Source organism: Arctopsyche grandis, chromosome 3 (assembly GCF_051622035.1).
Source record: "Arctopsyche grandis isolate Sample6627 chromosome 3, ASM5162203v2, whole genome shotgun sequence".
Taxonomy (NCBI): domain Eukaryota; kingdom Metazoa; phylum Arthropoda; class Insecta; order Trichoptera; family Hydropsychidae; genus Arctopsyche; species Arctopsyche grandis.
Window position 1 is genome coordinate 5,374,880 of NC_135357.1, and position 18,067 is coordinate 5,392,946.

Here is an 18,067-nt window from a genome sequence, read left to right on the forward strand (position 1 = left end):
ATTTGTTATGGTAGGCAATTTTAATTGACGTAATTATACATACATATGTAGCTCAGACAGTCGCATCGTATCGTCGACTTTGAAATTAAAATTCACACAGGGTTTTCCATGTCGTCAATCTGTCAATTTTGATTTGTTAATTTAAACTTGACTCTGGCCGATTTCCATCAATGCTCGTTTGTAATCGTGAATGAATATAAAACTCATTTAAACTTTAGAGTTTATTTTATACATTATACAGTAAGTTAATAGGTTAAATTTAAATGTGAATTTCAAATTACATATGTATATTATATAACTTTCCTTTAGTATCTTGTCTATTTTATTAGTTGCTTTTTAATTTTTTTAATGCTGTTTCATCTGATATTGATGAATACAATTCAAAAGAAAACATTTTCAATGTACAATAAAGTAATTAAAAAAAATCCACTTCCTGATCAGAAAGTGGATAACTTAAAACAAAAAAAAATTACAAGCTTTTTATTAGTAAGCTTTTTAAAATTTGTGAACTGATTGAAACCAATTTCACTATTCTGATCGCTTTGATATTTTACCACCATACATATATAGGCTAGCTCTCAATAAAAAGAGTAAATATGTATGTCCGACATGATACGAGCAGAATTTAACCATTAAATTTCATCAAAATCGTCTGTCAGATCGACGTGATGACAGACGATTTTGACTTCTTGCCACGCAACTTCGCGGGTTACATACACAGTTGAACAGTTATAAAATTCTCCTAAAGTATTTTTTCACATTGTCTCATACAACCAGCAGCATGGACTAGTGGTTAGTATATAATGCTTTCGAACAAAGTGGTCATGGGCTCGATTCCCACTGATTGCTGCTGGCCAGACCTTGGATATGTGACTCCATGTCGATCGCTTCCTATTAGAGTTTCCCAATTTATCTGATTTTCATTTAAACGATTCCTACAAATTGGCATCGCTATCCTGTCTCGCAAATATTCGAGCTATTCAGCATCTCGATTTTATAATGCTTTAAATTTTTCCATAGATGCCTGAATTTGAATGTATTTGCCTTGCATCATTTTTTTGCAATGCTTCTGTACAATGTTTGACCATAGATGTCGTGTTTAATGTAAATTACATATATAATAGTTATGTATTTCTAATTGATATTTCTTATTATGTATAGTGCACTCTTCACATTGGAGTGATTTTAAAAGACGAGTGTGTATGACTGATTAAATAAAAAAAAATCTAATTTGTTTTAAAAATATGTATATTTATTTAAGCGGTTAATCGAAAGCACATTATATTTAATTTTTTTAAAAGTCCAACACACTCCGTCTTAAATTAAAAACTGAATTTCTTTTTACATACGTCATATATGTATTTAAAAACTTTTTTTTGTTATTAAATTAATTTATCTAAATTTAAAAAATTGAATACTCAAATATAAACATAATTATTACGATATTGCATTAAATTTAAACGTTAAATCTTCTATTGAATTTCTGAAAACTCAAATTGAAATATATAGTTAAAAAACCAAATCTTATTTAGTATCATATATGATTTTTTAAAAAGGATCTCAAAATATACATATATTTAGTATATTTAAATTGATATAAAAATTGCCGAATATAATCTTCAAAATTTTCAAAAATTGCCGAATATAATCCATATACGGAAAACTCCACATTTCCATAAAGATGATTAAAAAATATCGATAAAATAAATGTTTTATTAATATTTTCCATGAAAGACCAGCTCGATCAACACATCGCCAGACAAGCATATGATCATCATACATTGCCAATTACCGTAAAAATCGCATTCATCAAAAGGCGCCAGTTTCGATGATCGACGATCGCTTTCATTGCGTAAACCAACTCGCACATATGTATATAAGCAATTTAACATTAAACAAAAATATTTTCACCTGTCTTTCTTCCGAGAATTATTTTCCTACTTCATACATACATATATGTACACAAACATATATAGTTAACGGTCGAATTTTCTCAGATTTTCTCATCGCAAATTATTGCGCCGTTAAGTGATGCGTTACACATTAACGTCTAAGAGCTAACGTTCTGACAACACGTTTCCATCGTCAGCTCTTCCAATATTGAATTATTCCGCATCGATGATATCCGACGTCAATTTTAATTTGCTCTATCAATATTACATACACACTCGCGCATCTTCGATGCTATATCCTTTCAAACAAAAGGCCTCACAGCAGATTTATCATCGGATTTGCTCCTCCGCTCAACCGCCGTCGATCGGCAATTCTGGAATCTGAGAGAAATCGCTCTCTTATTCCTTAGTGGCTGTATCATAAATTTTATATCTTATAATAGCTTGAAGTTTCTGCCTTGAAGGCTTGTGTAGAAAAACGTACACAAAGATTCACGCATTTGTAAACGTCGAAAAAAGTACTGGAGTAATGTAGAATAGTTCCATTAGGCGATATGACTTTCTCATTATTCAAATCTTTACTTGAAATATTGAATAGAAAAGTATTCTGAAAGTTACTTTTAGTATTATTGTCATACTAGTGTTGTACCTGATGAAATATCATCGCATGGATGTTGGCATATTAGGTTATTAAATAAAAAAAAATTAATAGAAATGTGTCGGTTCTGTGTTCAATCCGCAATCAGTCGAATTTTTTTCAAAAACCTTTTAAATATATTTAATTGTTTAATATGGAAAAAATAGTAAAAACTACCTACCTACTACATATAAACAATATAAAACACCAATAGATTATTTAACTAATTAAATAAATTGTCAATAGATGGCGCTAAATGCTCAGACTTAGTGCCGTCTATTAGCCTAGAGGAAACATTGGTAGCAAACAGTATATACAAATGTATATAGAAGTTTTTTATTTTGTTATTATATTCTTACATTTTATTGGCATTGTTTTAGCTGTGACGTATTTACTTATGTATGTCGAATCGAAACGACTATTATAATACGGCGAGCGTTATGTTACACAGACACACATAATAGTGATATTATATGCATATATATATATATATATATATATATATATATATATATATATATATATATATATATATATATATATATATATATATATGATACAATATACGCTTATACGAATAAGCATGTAATCCAAACCATGTAAGCTTTGGTTTGTTTTTGTTTTTTTTGTTTACTCCTGAAGTAAATAAATCTGACCTAATTCAGTTCATATGCAATCTTGTGATATTTAAGTTATTTCAACAGAATCCAAACATACCTGAAAACAATCCAAATCAAACTGTCCAAAATCCGCATATGATTCATTTAAGTGAAATTAATCCGACATTTAATTTCAATTCGTTCTTAGATAATGAATTCAAACTATCCAAAGCAAAATTTAATAATTGATCCAACATTATATAGTCCAATTTATATTGATTCAGATTGAGTTAAATTTGATCTTAGTTGTTTAATTGATGTGAACTTAACCTAACATAATCTGGCCTTCTTAAGCAATTGTTGAAACAAATTGACATATCTCAATCCAAACGAGCTACATAAATCAAATTTAAATCTGTTTTAAATTGAATTTAATTCGAACCAATCTATTATAGCTTAACGTCAGATCAAATCATAACGAACTCAACCCAATTATGGATACGTTACATTTGATTGAGTCAGATGTACGTATTATTATACTATTTAATCAAAACCACCTGAACTCTCTAATCCAATTTTCCATAGACAAATCATTTTTTTAAATTTACATATTATAAGTTGACGTTCAGAATACTTTCTACATTTACATAATATATTTTTTCACACCTCAGTCATCTCAAAAAGCTATTCGACCGTTTCTCTCCATTTATCCAAACTATACGATTCGCCATAATTTGTAAAGCCAAAATGTATACGAACACACAAATTTGTAAACATCGTATCAAGGTCGCTAGTGATACGCAACATTTTCGTTATAAAACATATACATAATAATATTGTCTCTTTATCATATAACCATGTACACAGTCAGTACCGGGTGTTCCGAACGTCGTCTACGTGCACTGCATGCGAAATTCCCGGAAAATTTGCACACTTGGGAAACTTCACTATCAACTTCTCCATGGTTTATTGTCGTACGTGAAAATCTTTCAACTTATTCTAATTAAAATCCGGCCAATTAGTTTGAGCTGCGACATAATTGGCCTTACTTTCGCATCAGCCTGTCGCCGAGACGATCCCTACTTGGAATCGGTTCAAGAACCCACTGCTAAAGACCAAAAGTCGTGCCAAGATTCCCTTACCACCATTGTCGTCGAATTGTTGTTGTGCCGCTGGAAAAGTTTGCTGTTTTTTTTCCTAACTCATTGAATGGCCACTGTTTTTTTTTTGTTTTTTTTTTTTTGAAATTCGCTTTCGCTAAGTACCACTTTTTCGTATGTAGCATATTCGGCGCCTATTATATATCTATGTATATTTGAGATAGTTTGTGAATGTCGAATTTATTGTTCGATTAATCTGGAGCATATTGTATGTCGTCCTCGTTTCGAGTATTAAGTTCTTATATGGAATCGATTGTAAATAAAAAAAATAATGTGTGTGTGACGTATGGGACATATTGTATTGAACAGTGTCCGTGAACCTTTTTTATTGGAAAAAAATAGTCTACGCATTGAGAAAATATGAATTTTCGATATATAAGAGACTTTTATAATTTATTCGAACGATAGATAGGCTTTATTTATCTAGGTTTATATTTTCCGTCTGAATTTCAATTTTATTTAATCCCATCACATTCAGGTTCATAATGATTACATAGCCTTGTAGAGTTTAATCCCAATTTTCAACTTTGATATATATTTAACGCTTTGGATTTGTTATCGTATATCAGGACAAAAAAATACACCACCGGTGAATTATTTTTTCATTTACATAAATATGTACATGTATATGTCACAGTTAAATTATATTTCAAGTGAAAATATATTTTCACTAACGTTTCAACAGAAATCATTTAAGATTAGATTGTTAGTGTTGGTATTATTTAAGGGTTAGGATAGGTTAGGTTAAGTAAGGGTTGGTCCTATTTGTTTAATACTGGGTTGTTAGGGTTAAATTTAAAGAGTTAAACGTTGTAAATTAATTGTTTTTTTTATTATTTTTAAGTGCTTTTTATTATTACTAAATTATGTTCACAATACATCTTATATCTATTTTAATAGCTTAATTGTTTGATACATTTCCGCTGCTTGAATTGGTGAAAATATATTTTCACTTGAAATATGCTTTCTATAGGTATATAATTTTTTATATATTTACATTTGTATATATATATAAAAAATTCAGAACTCTTATAGCATTCAAATATCTGTATGTACCTGCAGGATCACGTTGTATGACTTTGCAAATGGTATTCTGAAGATAAAGTAAAAAAATAAAATAAAAATATATATGTAGATAGGATTTCATTTACATATATGTATGTATGTTATATATATATATATATATATATATATATATATATATATATATATATATATATATATATATATATATATATATACATATATATATATATATATATATATATATATATATATATATATATATATATATACATGTATTTATATATGTGTATGTACATATTATATATGTATTGATTTTATGGTTGTATAGATTTTCCATATTTTCCACGTACTTTTGTATTTTATTTTTTAACTTTGCTTTCCACTTTTTATATTTTTCTTTTGGGCAGTGTGAGAAGCCAACCGTCTGGAAACTTCCTCTCGACTCACCCTGTATACGAAATCTCCCTCAATACTTAATTCGACACCTCGCGAAACCCTCGGCTTTTTTCCGCCCCTACTGTTGTATGAAACCTTTGATATATTATACATTTGACCGGCTCTCATTTATCTTGCCTCTTTTTATCGCGTTGCCTTTGTGGGTGCTTCTGGTTAAATTCAATGTATTTCAGATGAAAGCCTTTTTTTCCAACGGACCTATAAAAAAAAATAAGCCCTGTTTACGAGCCGCTCATGTTTTCGACAATTTCTGTAATGAATTTCACACAAATACATTAAACATATGCCCCGCGATGATTATTACATCATATTAATAATAAATAATGTCACTTTGATGCCTGGTCTAGCTTAGGGGGGAGGGGGGGTGTGTATATTTAACTTTTTGCGTGCGAATTTTCCCTAATGCGTTTCCCGCGGGGAAAGTTTCGCGTGAAAATCTGTTCGAAGCGCGTGCTCGGGAACTCATATTGGTTTTTCCGACAAGTTTAGCGCGAATTTTCAGTCAAAATCGACGCTGAATAACTAATGCGAAATTCAACTTTGGGGTCTCGTTTTGAGTAAACGTCTCGTTGTTTACTTTGAAACTTTGATAAAAAAAAAAGGCTCGATAGTTGTCTCGAGTCATCTAGAGTTGTTTTAATCCTGTTAAAGTGTTATATAAATCGTGGTCATGCATCGGATTATGTTATTTGTATGTACGAATGCCAAAATGGCCAATTTCAATTTGGACGAAACCCAAATTGCTTTACAGAAACATTAGTCAATGTTAATTCAAAGGAAATTAGTACTACTATAGTCGTACAATGGAGTTTAATTCATTGAATTAATTCTGAGTAAATTACGTTTATCCATCATAATACATTCAATAAATGTCGTATAATTTCATTTTTTTTATACCTTAATCTAGTTTTTTTTAATCACCTACAAATGTGTGAGTAGTATTTATATAGTAAGTCTTGTCTAGTGAGTAGTATTTCGTTTGTTTTATTCGATAGCTTAGCTTAGCTTCTGACGTTCTGATGCGCATTCGGTATTCGTGTATTGCTCGTGCTCAATCTTACATATAATAAACGTCATCACTAATTTCGTACTCATGGATCTTTCTCTTAATTCATCACAATTTAAGTCGTAATGTGGGTTTAACGCGGCTTGTATATATATTTAGGTATAGTTTGCAGTATTTCATCAACACAACCAAACAGATAACTATAAATATTAGGTAAATCATCTAAATGAAGATGCTACTTACATACAATTCTTGATTCGGCTATTCAAAGAGCTTGACGGGTTCAATGTGTTGGGGATCTACCCCTTCTGTGCTCCCCCACACTTGGCAAGCATCTTCTAGCACGCTATCTCAACAATATGTTTGATCTTTTTAACCCTGCATAGGGTTCTAATTTTGAACCCTTGGAAAAATATCAATGGATATCAAATAAAATGGTTCCTTTCTTTTTTGGCACTTCCATTATTCGTCGAAATGAAAGAGGAGCTACCGGTCGAAAGGTAGAATTCCAGTAGAATAATTGTCACAAGAACTTGATGGCAAGCTATTCTAAGCTAACACTAATTGACGGGAACCTTCTATTTATGCATAAACTAGTGTTGTACCCGATGAAATATCAGCGCATGGGTGCTAATAAAAATTAATAAATTAAATAAATTTTCAATAGATGGCGGTAAACGCTCAGAGACTTAGCGTCGTCTATTAGCCTATAGGAAACATTGGTAGCAAACAGTATATATAAAGAAGTTTTTTCTTTTCTTATTATATTGGCATTGTTTTAGCTGTGGCGTATGTACATACATATGTATGTATATATGTCGAATCGAAACGACTATTATAGTACGGCGAGCGTTATATCAGATACACAGACACACATAATAGCGACATTATATATGTACATATGTATATACTAAGTGTTCTGTCCGTTGTTTTCAACGAGTGGTTTCAGAAAAGAATTAATACGTGAATTAAAATAATAAGTTATATGTTATATACAATGTATAAATATAGTGTATGGAAATTTATAGGCGCACGTAATGTTAGTCGTCATAAAAAGTGCGCGCATTACACGTTCACCAATCGAGCCCGTTCGAAATGATTAATGAGGTGCGTGTATGCGAGTCACGACATAAGGTCCAAAGCTATAAGATCCAACGACAAGGGCACCACGAAAGAAAATCCACCCGTTAGAATGCCCACCTGCTAAGTGATCCAGACAATAAAAACCTGTTCCAAAAAGGTCCAGCCACAAAAAGTCCGAAAACAAAATTTAAAACATAGATAAATTAATAATGTTTAATAAAACGCTCCATATTTACATAAATCGGATATCGAGTCAATTTTACTCGATACTCGATTGAATACTCGGCGTTATTATTACTTTATCTACGTTTTATATTATGTTTTCGGACTTTTTGTGGCTGGACCTTTAAGAGGGCTGTACACCCGAAACCTTAATTTTGTTACCGTTCCTTTCTTCGATATATATATTGAGTGTATGTGTATATTGAGTGAATGCGACAATATATATCAATATATATATTGAGTGAATGCGACAGTTGCGCTTCGACCAGATAAAACGTATTTTAAATTGACAAAATCGAGGTTTCGTATTCTACTATTTTCTCCTCCAAAACTGGACCAATTTTTAAAAAAAATTCATCATCGGTATGAGAAAGAAACTTTCTGTGCATCTATCGGCGTATTTTTTTTTTAATCGACCGTTAAATAAGCACGCTGGACTCGTTTCGTGGGTGTAAAAAAGAGGCGATTTTATAGATGTTTGGCGGCTCCTAGCTCATATAAAAAATAATTTATCAAAAAAATAAAACGATAGATGCACCCCAATGGTGGATATCCATAGCATATTAAAAAATAATTTCTCTAGTGCCATAATTGAGGAAGGGAGAAGTATAGTACGTTTGTATGGACAAGGCGCTGCTGTCCAGCCCTCTTAACAGGCTGGGCGTTTTATCATCTGGGCTTTATATTGTCTGGATCACTTAGCAGGTGGGCATTCTAACGAGTGGGTCTTCTTTCGTGGTGCCCTTGTCGTTGGATCTTATAGCATTGGACCTTATGTCGTGGAACCGTGTGTATGTGTCACCCGTCGCTCAGCCCGACGTCACACGATACACCCCCCCCCCCCCCCCACTACCCCGCTACCACGCCTCTTACGGCGACCATTATCTCAGACACACACACAGAATGGCGAAATTACAAATATTACAAGTTTAGGTGGGGAGTGGTCATAGCACTATGAAGATTTTCCAACCCGTAATATCACATTTCGAGCATCTCAATTTTTTTTGTTTTATGTGATAATACACCCTTTTGATGATAGAAATTGATGTTGTTTTTTTTTTTTGTTGATTGCAGGCCTGCAGGTGCACAGCATCGAGCAGGGTGGTGGCATGCCCCGCGCGGGGGCGGGTGGTGGAGCGTCGGCCCCCAGCAGTGCAGCAGGGGGCCGACGCTCCGCCGCCTGCTGCTACGACGCGGAGTGCGCAAGAACAGAGGCCTGGCTCGACGAGCATCAAGACTTCGTCCACGACTACTTCCTCAGGTCAGAACACAACCTATATACCCCTATGTGACACCCCTATAATCCAATCCACAACTCGGCAACTCATCTGGAAATACATTTTTATCAGTAGCACTCCTTGATAACTTCGTATCACTGACCAAAATTATGTACCTTCAGACTCTTACCGAAGTACAATTTATTCATATTATACATATGATACTAGGTTTTGCCCGTTGATTTTTTTAACGGGTGACTTCGGAAAGGAATTGATACACGAATTAATATATAGTTATATGTTATATAGCCAGCAGTATGGCTATATAACATACATACATATGCACATAACCAGCAGCGTGGTCTAGTGGTGAATGTTGAATTATTTCATACTTGATGTTACGAGTTCGATTCCCGCTAAGTCTCGCTGTTGGCCAGACCTTGGTTTGTCAAGGTCAATCGTTTCTTATCAGAATTTGCCAAATTTTTCTGATTTTCATTGAAACGATTCTATATATATATATATATATATATATATATATATATATATATATATATATATATATATATATATATATATATATATATATATATCATAGACAGAGTTTACACGTTCTATGCAAAACTATACGAGAACGACAACGGCCAATTCCCCACTCTGGAATCGACACACGGCCAAAGGGTTCCTGCAGTATTGCCTAGCGAAGTAGAGGCCGCGCTAAAAACTGCAAAGAATGGTAAAACCCCAGGGGAAGATAATATTCCCATCGACTTACTAAAATGTGGCGGCCCCCCCCTAATTAATATCTTAGCTAGGCTTTTCAGCAAATGCATCCAGAACCAAGCTATACCAGAAGGATGGAATAACGCAACTATCATTTTAATACACAAAAAAGGCGACAAAAGCGATATCAAGAACTACCGACCCATTAGTCTACTTTCAGCGGTCTACAAGCTCTTCACGAAGGTTATTACAGAAAGGCTGAAGAATATCCTCGACGAGAACCAACCTATAGAGCAGGCAGGGTTTAGGGCAAATTTCAGCACAATGGACCACCTCCAAGTAGTTGGCGAACTAATCGAGCGCGCCAACGAATATCAACGGCCACTGTGCCTAGGTTTCGTCGATTATGAGAAAGCCTTCGATACAGTTAGTCATAATGCAGTACTTAACGCTCTAAAAACACAGGGAGTGCCGGAACCCTATGTGGGACTGTTAGCTACAATATATAAGAATGCCACAGCTTCAGTTAAAATTTTTTCAGGTACAGATAGATTTAGCATAGGAAAAGGAGTAAGACAAGGAGATACAATCTCGCCCAAGTTATTCAATGCGGTGCTTGAGGGAGTTTTCAGGAAATTGGATTGGGATACAGCCGGAGTAAGCATCAATGGTCGCTTTTTGAGTCACCTTCGGTTCGCAGACGATATAGTTTTAGTAGCTCGTGATTCAGCTGACCTACTTATCAGACTAACACAGCTGGACAGGGAAAGTAGAAAAGTAGGATTAAAAATTAACGTAGATAAGACTAAACTAATGTTCAATAGTTATTGCATGCCTGATAGCATCCCCTTAGATGATAAACCAGTAGAAGTAGTAAATAATTATTTATATTTAGGTCAAATAATTGACATGTCTGGTAGTAAAAATGAAGAGATAAAGAGACGTATGAAATTGGGGTGGAGTGCATTTGGACGGATGAATGCTGTTTTTAAATCAAAAATGCCACTCTGCCTGAAGAAAAGGATCTTTGATCAATGCGTTTTGCCAGTGATGACGTATGGATGTGAAACTTGGACACTGAACGCCAAGATGCAAAATAAAATCCAATGCACTCAAAGAAGTATGGAACGCTGTATGCTTGGCATAACGAGGAAAGACAGGAAGCGGAACACGTGGGTGAGAAATATGACAAGGGTAGTGGACATAGTGGATAGAGTGAAGAGATTGAAATGGCAATGGGCGGGTCACGTAGCTAGGAGGATGGACGAAAGGTGGACAAAAGAAGTGCTTGAATGGTACCCGAGAGAAGGCAAAAGAGTAAAAGGAAGACCGCAAGGAAGATGGGTGAACGAAATTAGGAAAATGTGCGGAATGAGATGGATGAGTGTTGCGCAAAACAGAGACGAGTGGAAGCGTGTTGGAGAGGCCTTCATCCAGCAGTGGATGGCGAATGGCTGTAAATGATGATGATGATATATATATATATATATATATATATATATATATATATATATATATATATATATATATATATATATATATATATATATATATATATATATATATATATATATATATATATATATATATATATATATATATATATATATATATATATATATATATATATATATATATATATATATATATATATATATATATATATATATATATATATATATATATATATATATATATATATATATATATATATATATATATATATATATATATATATATATATATATATATATATATATATATATATATATATATATATATATAAATTATTTCGTACTTGATGTTACGAGTTCGATTCCCGCTAAGTCTCGCTGTTGGTCAGACCTTGGTTTGTCAAGGTCGATCGTTTCTTGGCGTTTCCTTCCCAATTTTCTGTTGCTAACCTTTAGTTATTGTTATATCTTAGGTTTCGCCATATTGCTCACCATATATGTCTCTGTGGTTGTTTATCGAATATAAAAAAATCGTATTGTTACATGAAAGTTATTCATTGTTATTTATCGTATTAATACGATGTTTGTAATATCTGACCATAGATGTCAGATATTGTTTAGATTTACATGTATCTATGTAATAATTATGTGGACCAAGAAGGCGCATTTGGGGTTTACCTGTTAAGCCTTCCTGGTATATTTGTAAATAAATAAATATGAGAGACTAAAATTCTGCGCCCCGGAAAATCATAGAGTTTTACGAAAAAATGATATATTTTTGCCAATTAGGGCTAAATCAAACGTGCTCATGAACTCCCCCCTCTCGAGAGCTGTTCGACTCCTTAACTTACTGGCACATTATTTGGACCTCTTCGATGCCAGTTATGTTGATTTGGTGGAACACATCCTAAATAGCACGATATAATTTTTAAATCTTATTTCTTTGTTTTTATTTTGTGTACATATTCTTACTTGAATTTTATTATTCTATATGATGTTTTTTTTATGATTTTTATTATTTGTATTATAATCACATTGACGCTTTGGGGCAACCTGTCAAGTTTCTGTGGTATTGATTTTTTTTTAAATAAAATTTAATATAACTATATATTACTGGGTTCGATCCCATGCTAATCTTTAATGCTGCTGGTCAGACTTGGATATTTGTGACTCCAAGTCGATCGTTTCTTATCAGAGTTTGCCATTTTTATCATTGTTGAAACGGTTCAAAAAAATCATCCCACTTGCTGTCACAAATCATCTACATATACTATGTAGGTACAATTTGTACAAGTCTAAAATCCATAGATGTCTCAACGGATTAATTCTTTAATTAATTAATTAATGGTTAATTTCAGATTCTCGAAATACAGTGATTTATGTAATAAAAATGCTGCATTGTTTATAATTATATATCCAGGAAAGCACATTTGGGGTCTTCCTGTAAGCATTGCAAGTTGGGGTAGGTCTTTATATACGGAACTTACATATATACACCATCTAGACCAATGATATAAGGGTGCAACTATGTACATATATTTCATCAGTTGATGTTAATTATTTAGTTACTAATAATATTTAAGATTCACCTTCATATGAAAAATCTGACCCTCCCTTAAAAATACTCGCGAAATAAGTACGAAATGCATTTTAGAACATGTTCAAGTCTGATTTCACATTAATTACTACTTATTTTCTTTCTTATTGAAAGTGCTAAATGTCAAAAGAGCGTTGGCAACAATTCAACCGTTGCAACAATACACAATTTAAAGTTAAGAAATGGAAAAAATAAAAATATTGCCGATTTCCCCCACTTGACTACTTAAGTACTGTCCTGTATTCGAGATCCTACTAATTTGAATCATATTATTGCGTGCATTCAATTTTTGCTTTCGACGTGTTATTATTGTGTACGTGCTCTCTCGTGCATAACTGGAATTCATACAGTCATCATTTATTGATTATGTTATTAAATTGCACACGAGGTCAATTGAGTCCGGTCTTCTCGGAAAACTCCAGCTCTAGGCCTATATAGGGTGTAACGACATTTACATCATAAACTGTTTTAGATAAAAACTTATTATATAAAGACAATGTTATTTAACCATTACGTATGTATGTACATACATACATTATATAGCGTAATTCTATTGTATTACATTGTAATACATTTATGATGGAATTACGCTATATTCAAGTGCATTTTCCGCGTAATATTATTCTACAATATGTATTTTGTATTCATATGAAAATTTTACTATTATTACATCTTACAAACTCTGCACACTCTGTATATTCTACCATACTAGTATATAAGAGAGAAAGACCTACATTTGGGAAGTTAGCAGGCGATGCAACGATTAGCAGATCAATCGTACTCTCGCACATTCGTATGCAAGTTTTTCTCTCTTTGTGATGATTAAACATTGAAAATGCAATCGTAAACCTATCGCTAATTAGTGAAATCATCAGTTATGATACGCAGAAACTGCTTTTCTAACGGGTTTTCGTCCATGCACCATTTAATGTTGAGACGCAACCAGTCCCAGCACTCTTGTAATTGGCGTCTAATGGAAGTGTAAAATAAACGACAAAAAATAAGTGAATAGTGCACACTTTTCTTCTGTCGATAGTGCAGGGACGTCGCGTGGGGGGCAAAAAGTGAGGAGTTGCCTAGGGGCGGCACTTTAATAGGCAAATCTACTAGATGATACTTATGTATGTACATGGAAATTAGAAACGATTGCTTTTCTATGAAAATATAAGATTGCTTTATTTATTCTGCATTTTTATTACAAACAAATCGATGATTGAATGGTACCTACTACATTATAGAAATTGACTGGCACTGGTGCGATAATTTCATCAGACCTACGAGTAGTCAGCAATCATACGGCAAATTGGACTTAATCAAATGCGATCACAATCAAATAATATATTATATGTGTGAAGTGAAAATGTACATTTAAAGGTACATTCATAGTATCTAGCACTTCACGGCAACAGCTCGTTGCAGTAGCGCACGGAAAAGACAAATCCAATTCTAACCATACAGCAGCGCACGTTTCGGTACGTTCAGACTTGTTTTGGCCGAGGCATAATCGGCTTATTCAACTTTTGCAATATTGCTTCGGAATTTATTGTCACAATATGACATTTCATATATACGTTGACAGCATCAACGTTCACATTGACAGTTGACAGCATCCGCTCGGCATTTGAAGAATAAACCAGTATGAATATGTGCTTGTAATATAAACTTTATATTTATTTATTTACATATATACCAGGAAGGCTTTACAGGTAAATCCCAATGCGCCTTCCTGGCCAATTACAAATTACAATTTCAAATACAAATGCAGCATTTTTATTACAAGTCGTTGAATTGCGAGACACTGAAAAACTCGCAAATTAACGAGACATCTATGAATTGTACATATATTTTATTGTACATCAATCAAACTTCAAATAGTGGTGAAATAGTAGGTAGGAAGGATTTTTAGCCAATTAAATCAGAGAAAATTGGAAAACTCTGATAGGAAACGATCAACCTGGAGTCACAAATCCAGGTCTGACCAACAGCATACTCTGAAAAATTCATTTTCATTCAGGGATTGAACCCGGCACCTTCTTTTCGCTAAGCAGAAGCTTAACGACCGAGCTATGCTGCTGGCTATATGTAAGATAGTGTAAAAAATGTTATTAAAACTAACTGTTCAAATATGTAACGTATGAATTTGTCATCTCGTCGATCTGACGGGTAATTCTGTTGAAATTTTAATGATTTCGTTAATAATTAAATTCTTCTGGCGTCATGTCGGAGATATTTGTTTATTTTAATGACAGCTAACCCCCCGTCCGTCCGTAAAAAGTGGTTCAAAATCAATTACCAAAATTCAGCAAATTCACAAAAATCTAGTGAAACGAATAAAAAGTTTGTAAAAAATTATAGTATAATATGAAGTTAATCATCATATGATCTCATGGTTGATTGAGTGGCATTGTAATAGCATTTCTTATACGATTTTACATATTATATATTCATGCTAGCACAGCACGTACCGACAACTATGTACACAGCAGTAAAAAGTATTCTTTGGTACATTTTGTATGGACACATTGATGTCTATCGTGGCGTGGACGTAACAGCAATAGCTGACAAAATCTATTCATACTATACAGCAGTACATGTCACCGTAACGTATCAAGCAAACCCGGTTTTCTTTGGCCACTGTAAAAATATTCACGCACGACGTGACGTTATAATGGAAAGTGCACGCGTAACAACGAAAGTACGTATGCGCATATGAATATTTTCGAAATCGTCATATTGGGAGCAATATTGCGCCATATTGTCGAGCTCTGTAATTTATATGCCAGTTGATTTTGCCCTGCACTCGGCTAAAACAAGTCTGAACGTGCCGAAACGTGCGCTGCTGTATAACAAGAATATAAGTTGTCTTTTCCGTGCGCTACCGTGCCGGCTGTTGTCGTGAACTGCTGGATAGTATGAATAGTCCGTTGATAGACTAAATTTTTGTCTACTTTAAAATTTGTTTTTATATATTAGTGGCAATACCTTGTGTATGTATGTATTAGACTTCTGCGTATATGTATACATACTTACACGCAGCATACTATAAAAAGCTAATATAGGCACAAACCATTCAAGTGTGAATTCACTATGACGGGCCGTGCGTTAATTAATCATTGAAATATTAACTCGTACCATTACTTGCGAACGACACAACTCTCTAAAACTCTAGACTACCAAATTTAGCATATCCCGGCCCTTTGAGGTTTTATTTCCGTGTTTCATTCGCCCAAGTAAAGCCGGGCTTTCCTAGCTTGTATCTGTCACAGTTTTCGATTACATGAAGTAGGCAAAACACTTATATTTATACACTTATCACCATCCATTTTGTCCTTAGACGACGATTAACGTGTTATGACTGTAATGAAACTCGACACGATCGAGACGAGCATCTTCTTCTTTTTTCGTATCAATATTTGACAACAAATAGAGCGAGTGCTTCCTGAGAAACCGCGTCGCTTCATCCGAACTCTGGAGGTCTTCTAATCCCATTAGAAGTACACATATTATACTTAGACGGCGGTAAACATTCGATGTGTATATTTCTGTTGGCAGTGTATATTACGAGAGGTGTTAAAACGTACATAGTGTGACCACTCGTGTTTTCTTTCGCGGGAATTTCGTTTCTAGGAAAGCCCGTGTGACGCGCTCGCATTTCATCACGTTTCGTATGCTGCGAATTTTCTAGTTTCGATTCGATTTCATCATACATACATATCTACATATGTGTATGTTTAATATTATCGAGTACTAATTTTTCCTATTTTTTTATTTTTAATACTATTCACAGTATTTCATACTAAATAAATGTTAGTTGTCACTTCACAAGCGACTATATTTACTTTTACGTGATTATTTAAGTAATAAGTCTACTTTTTAAATCTTCATTTCATATTAACCAGCAGAATATAAGTAACAATAAGTAAATGACTCCGACATGATACGAGCAGAGTTTAACAATTAAATTTCATCAAAATCGTCTGTCAGATCGACGTGATGACAGCTGTCTATTGAAATTGGCTCTTCTTGCCACCCCTACGCAACTTCGCGGGGAACATACACAGTTGAACAGTTTTAAAATTCTCATACAGTATTTTTTCACATTGTCTCATACAACCAGCAGCATGGACTAGTGGTTAGTATATAATGCTTTGAACAGAGTGGTCACGGGCTCAAATCCCGCTAGTTTCTGCTGGCCAGACCTTGGATTTGTGACACCAAGTCGATTGTTTCCTATCAGCGTTTGCCGATTTATTTGATTTTCATTGAAACGCTTCCAGCAAATTTTAATTTTCTTGCAAATCTCGAGTTTTTATCAATCTTGAATTTCGCTGAATTGTATAAAATGCTGCAAATTCACAAATTTGACCATAAATGTCTCTGTGGGTGTTATTTAATTTGTATAATGCTAATAATACTTGTATCAAATGTAAATTTTTCCTGGCCAGGAAGGCGCATTGGGGCTACCTGTTAGGCCTTCCTGGTATATATTAAAAATTAAAATAATAAAATATAATGAAGTTCTTAATATTTAATACTGATCAAAAAATCTAAATAAAGATAACTTCAAATCTAAATTCTCATGACATGGGTATTACCCATATCTCTCTCCTACTCCTTTCCTTTTTAGCATGCCTGGGTGTAATTATTTTGAACTTCTCATTGATTCCTTTTGTTTTCCAGCTTATACTTAATAATATGTCATGCTTGTCGTTGCTGCAACAGTTGGGACTTTATGTCCCTAATAATAATGTGCGTGGTAGACATCATCATTTGATGTCCCTCCTCCCCGTACAGTGATTTATAGGATGGCTCATATTCCAAGAGCCATCTGAATTATCAATGAAATCCTTGCTGCCGTGCCTGAATATGATATTTTCCACTTCAGTAAGCGTATGTTATCAGAGATTATGTGTAGCCTGCGCTCATCATTATTTTTTTTATAATTGAATGGTGATGTATAAGTAAATTTTGGTGATCTCTCTACTATTTGGAATT

At 33.6% G+C, this 18,067-nt stretch overlaps 1 protein-coding gene across 8 annotated transcripts in view; it reads left to right on the forward strand.

The window, feature by feature from the left end:
- The window catches only part of LOC143909794 (dual 3',5'-cyclic-AMP and -GMP phosphodiesterase 11-like), a 351,948-nt gene that overhangs the window by 269,335 nt on the left and 64,546 nt on the right, over positions 1-18,067 (forward strand). For 4 of the 8 annotated variants that reach the window (XM_077427969.1, XM_077427970.1, XM_077427971.1 and 1 more), the window contains one exon: positions 9,156-9,342. In XM_077427969.1, the coding sequence (XP_077284095.1) occupies positions 9,156-9,342 (187 nt within the window). The remainder of the gene's footprint in view (positions 1-9,155; positions 9,343-18,067) is intronic. The other 4 variants (XM_077427975.1, XM_077427972.1, XM_077427976.1 and 1 more) reach the window with 2 other exon arrangements.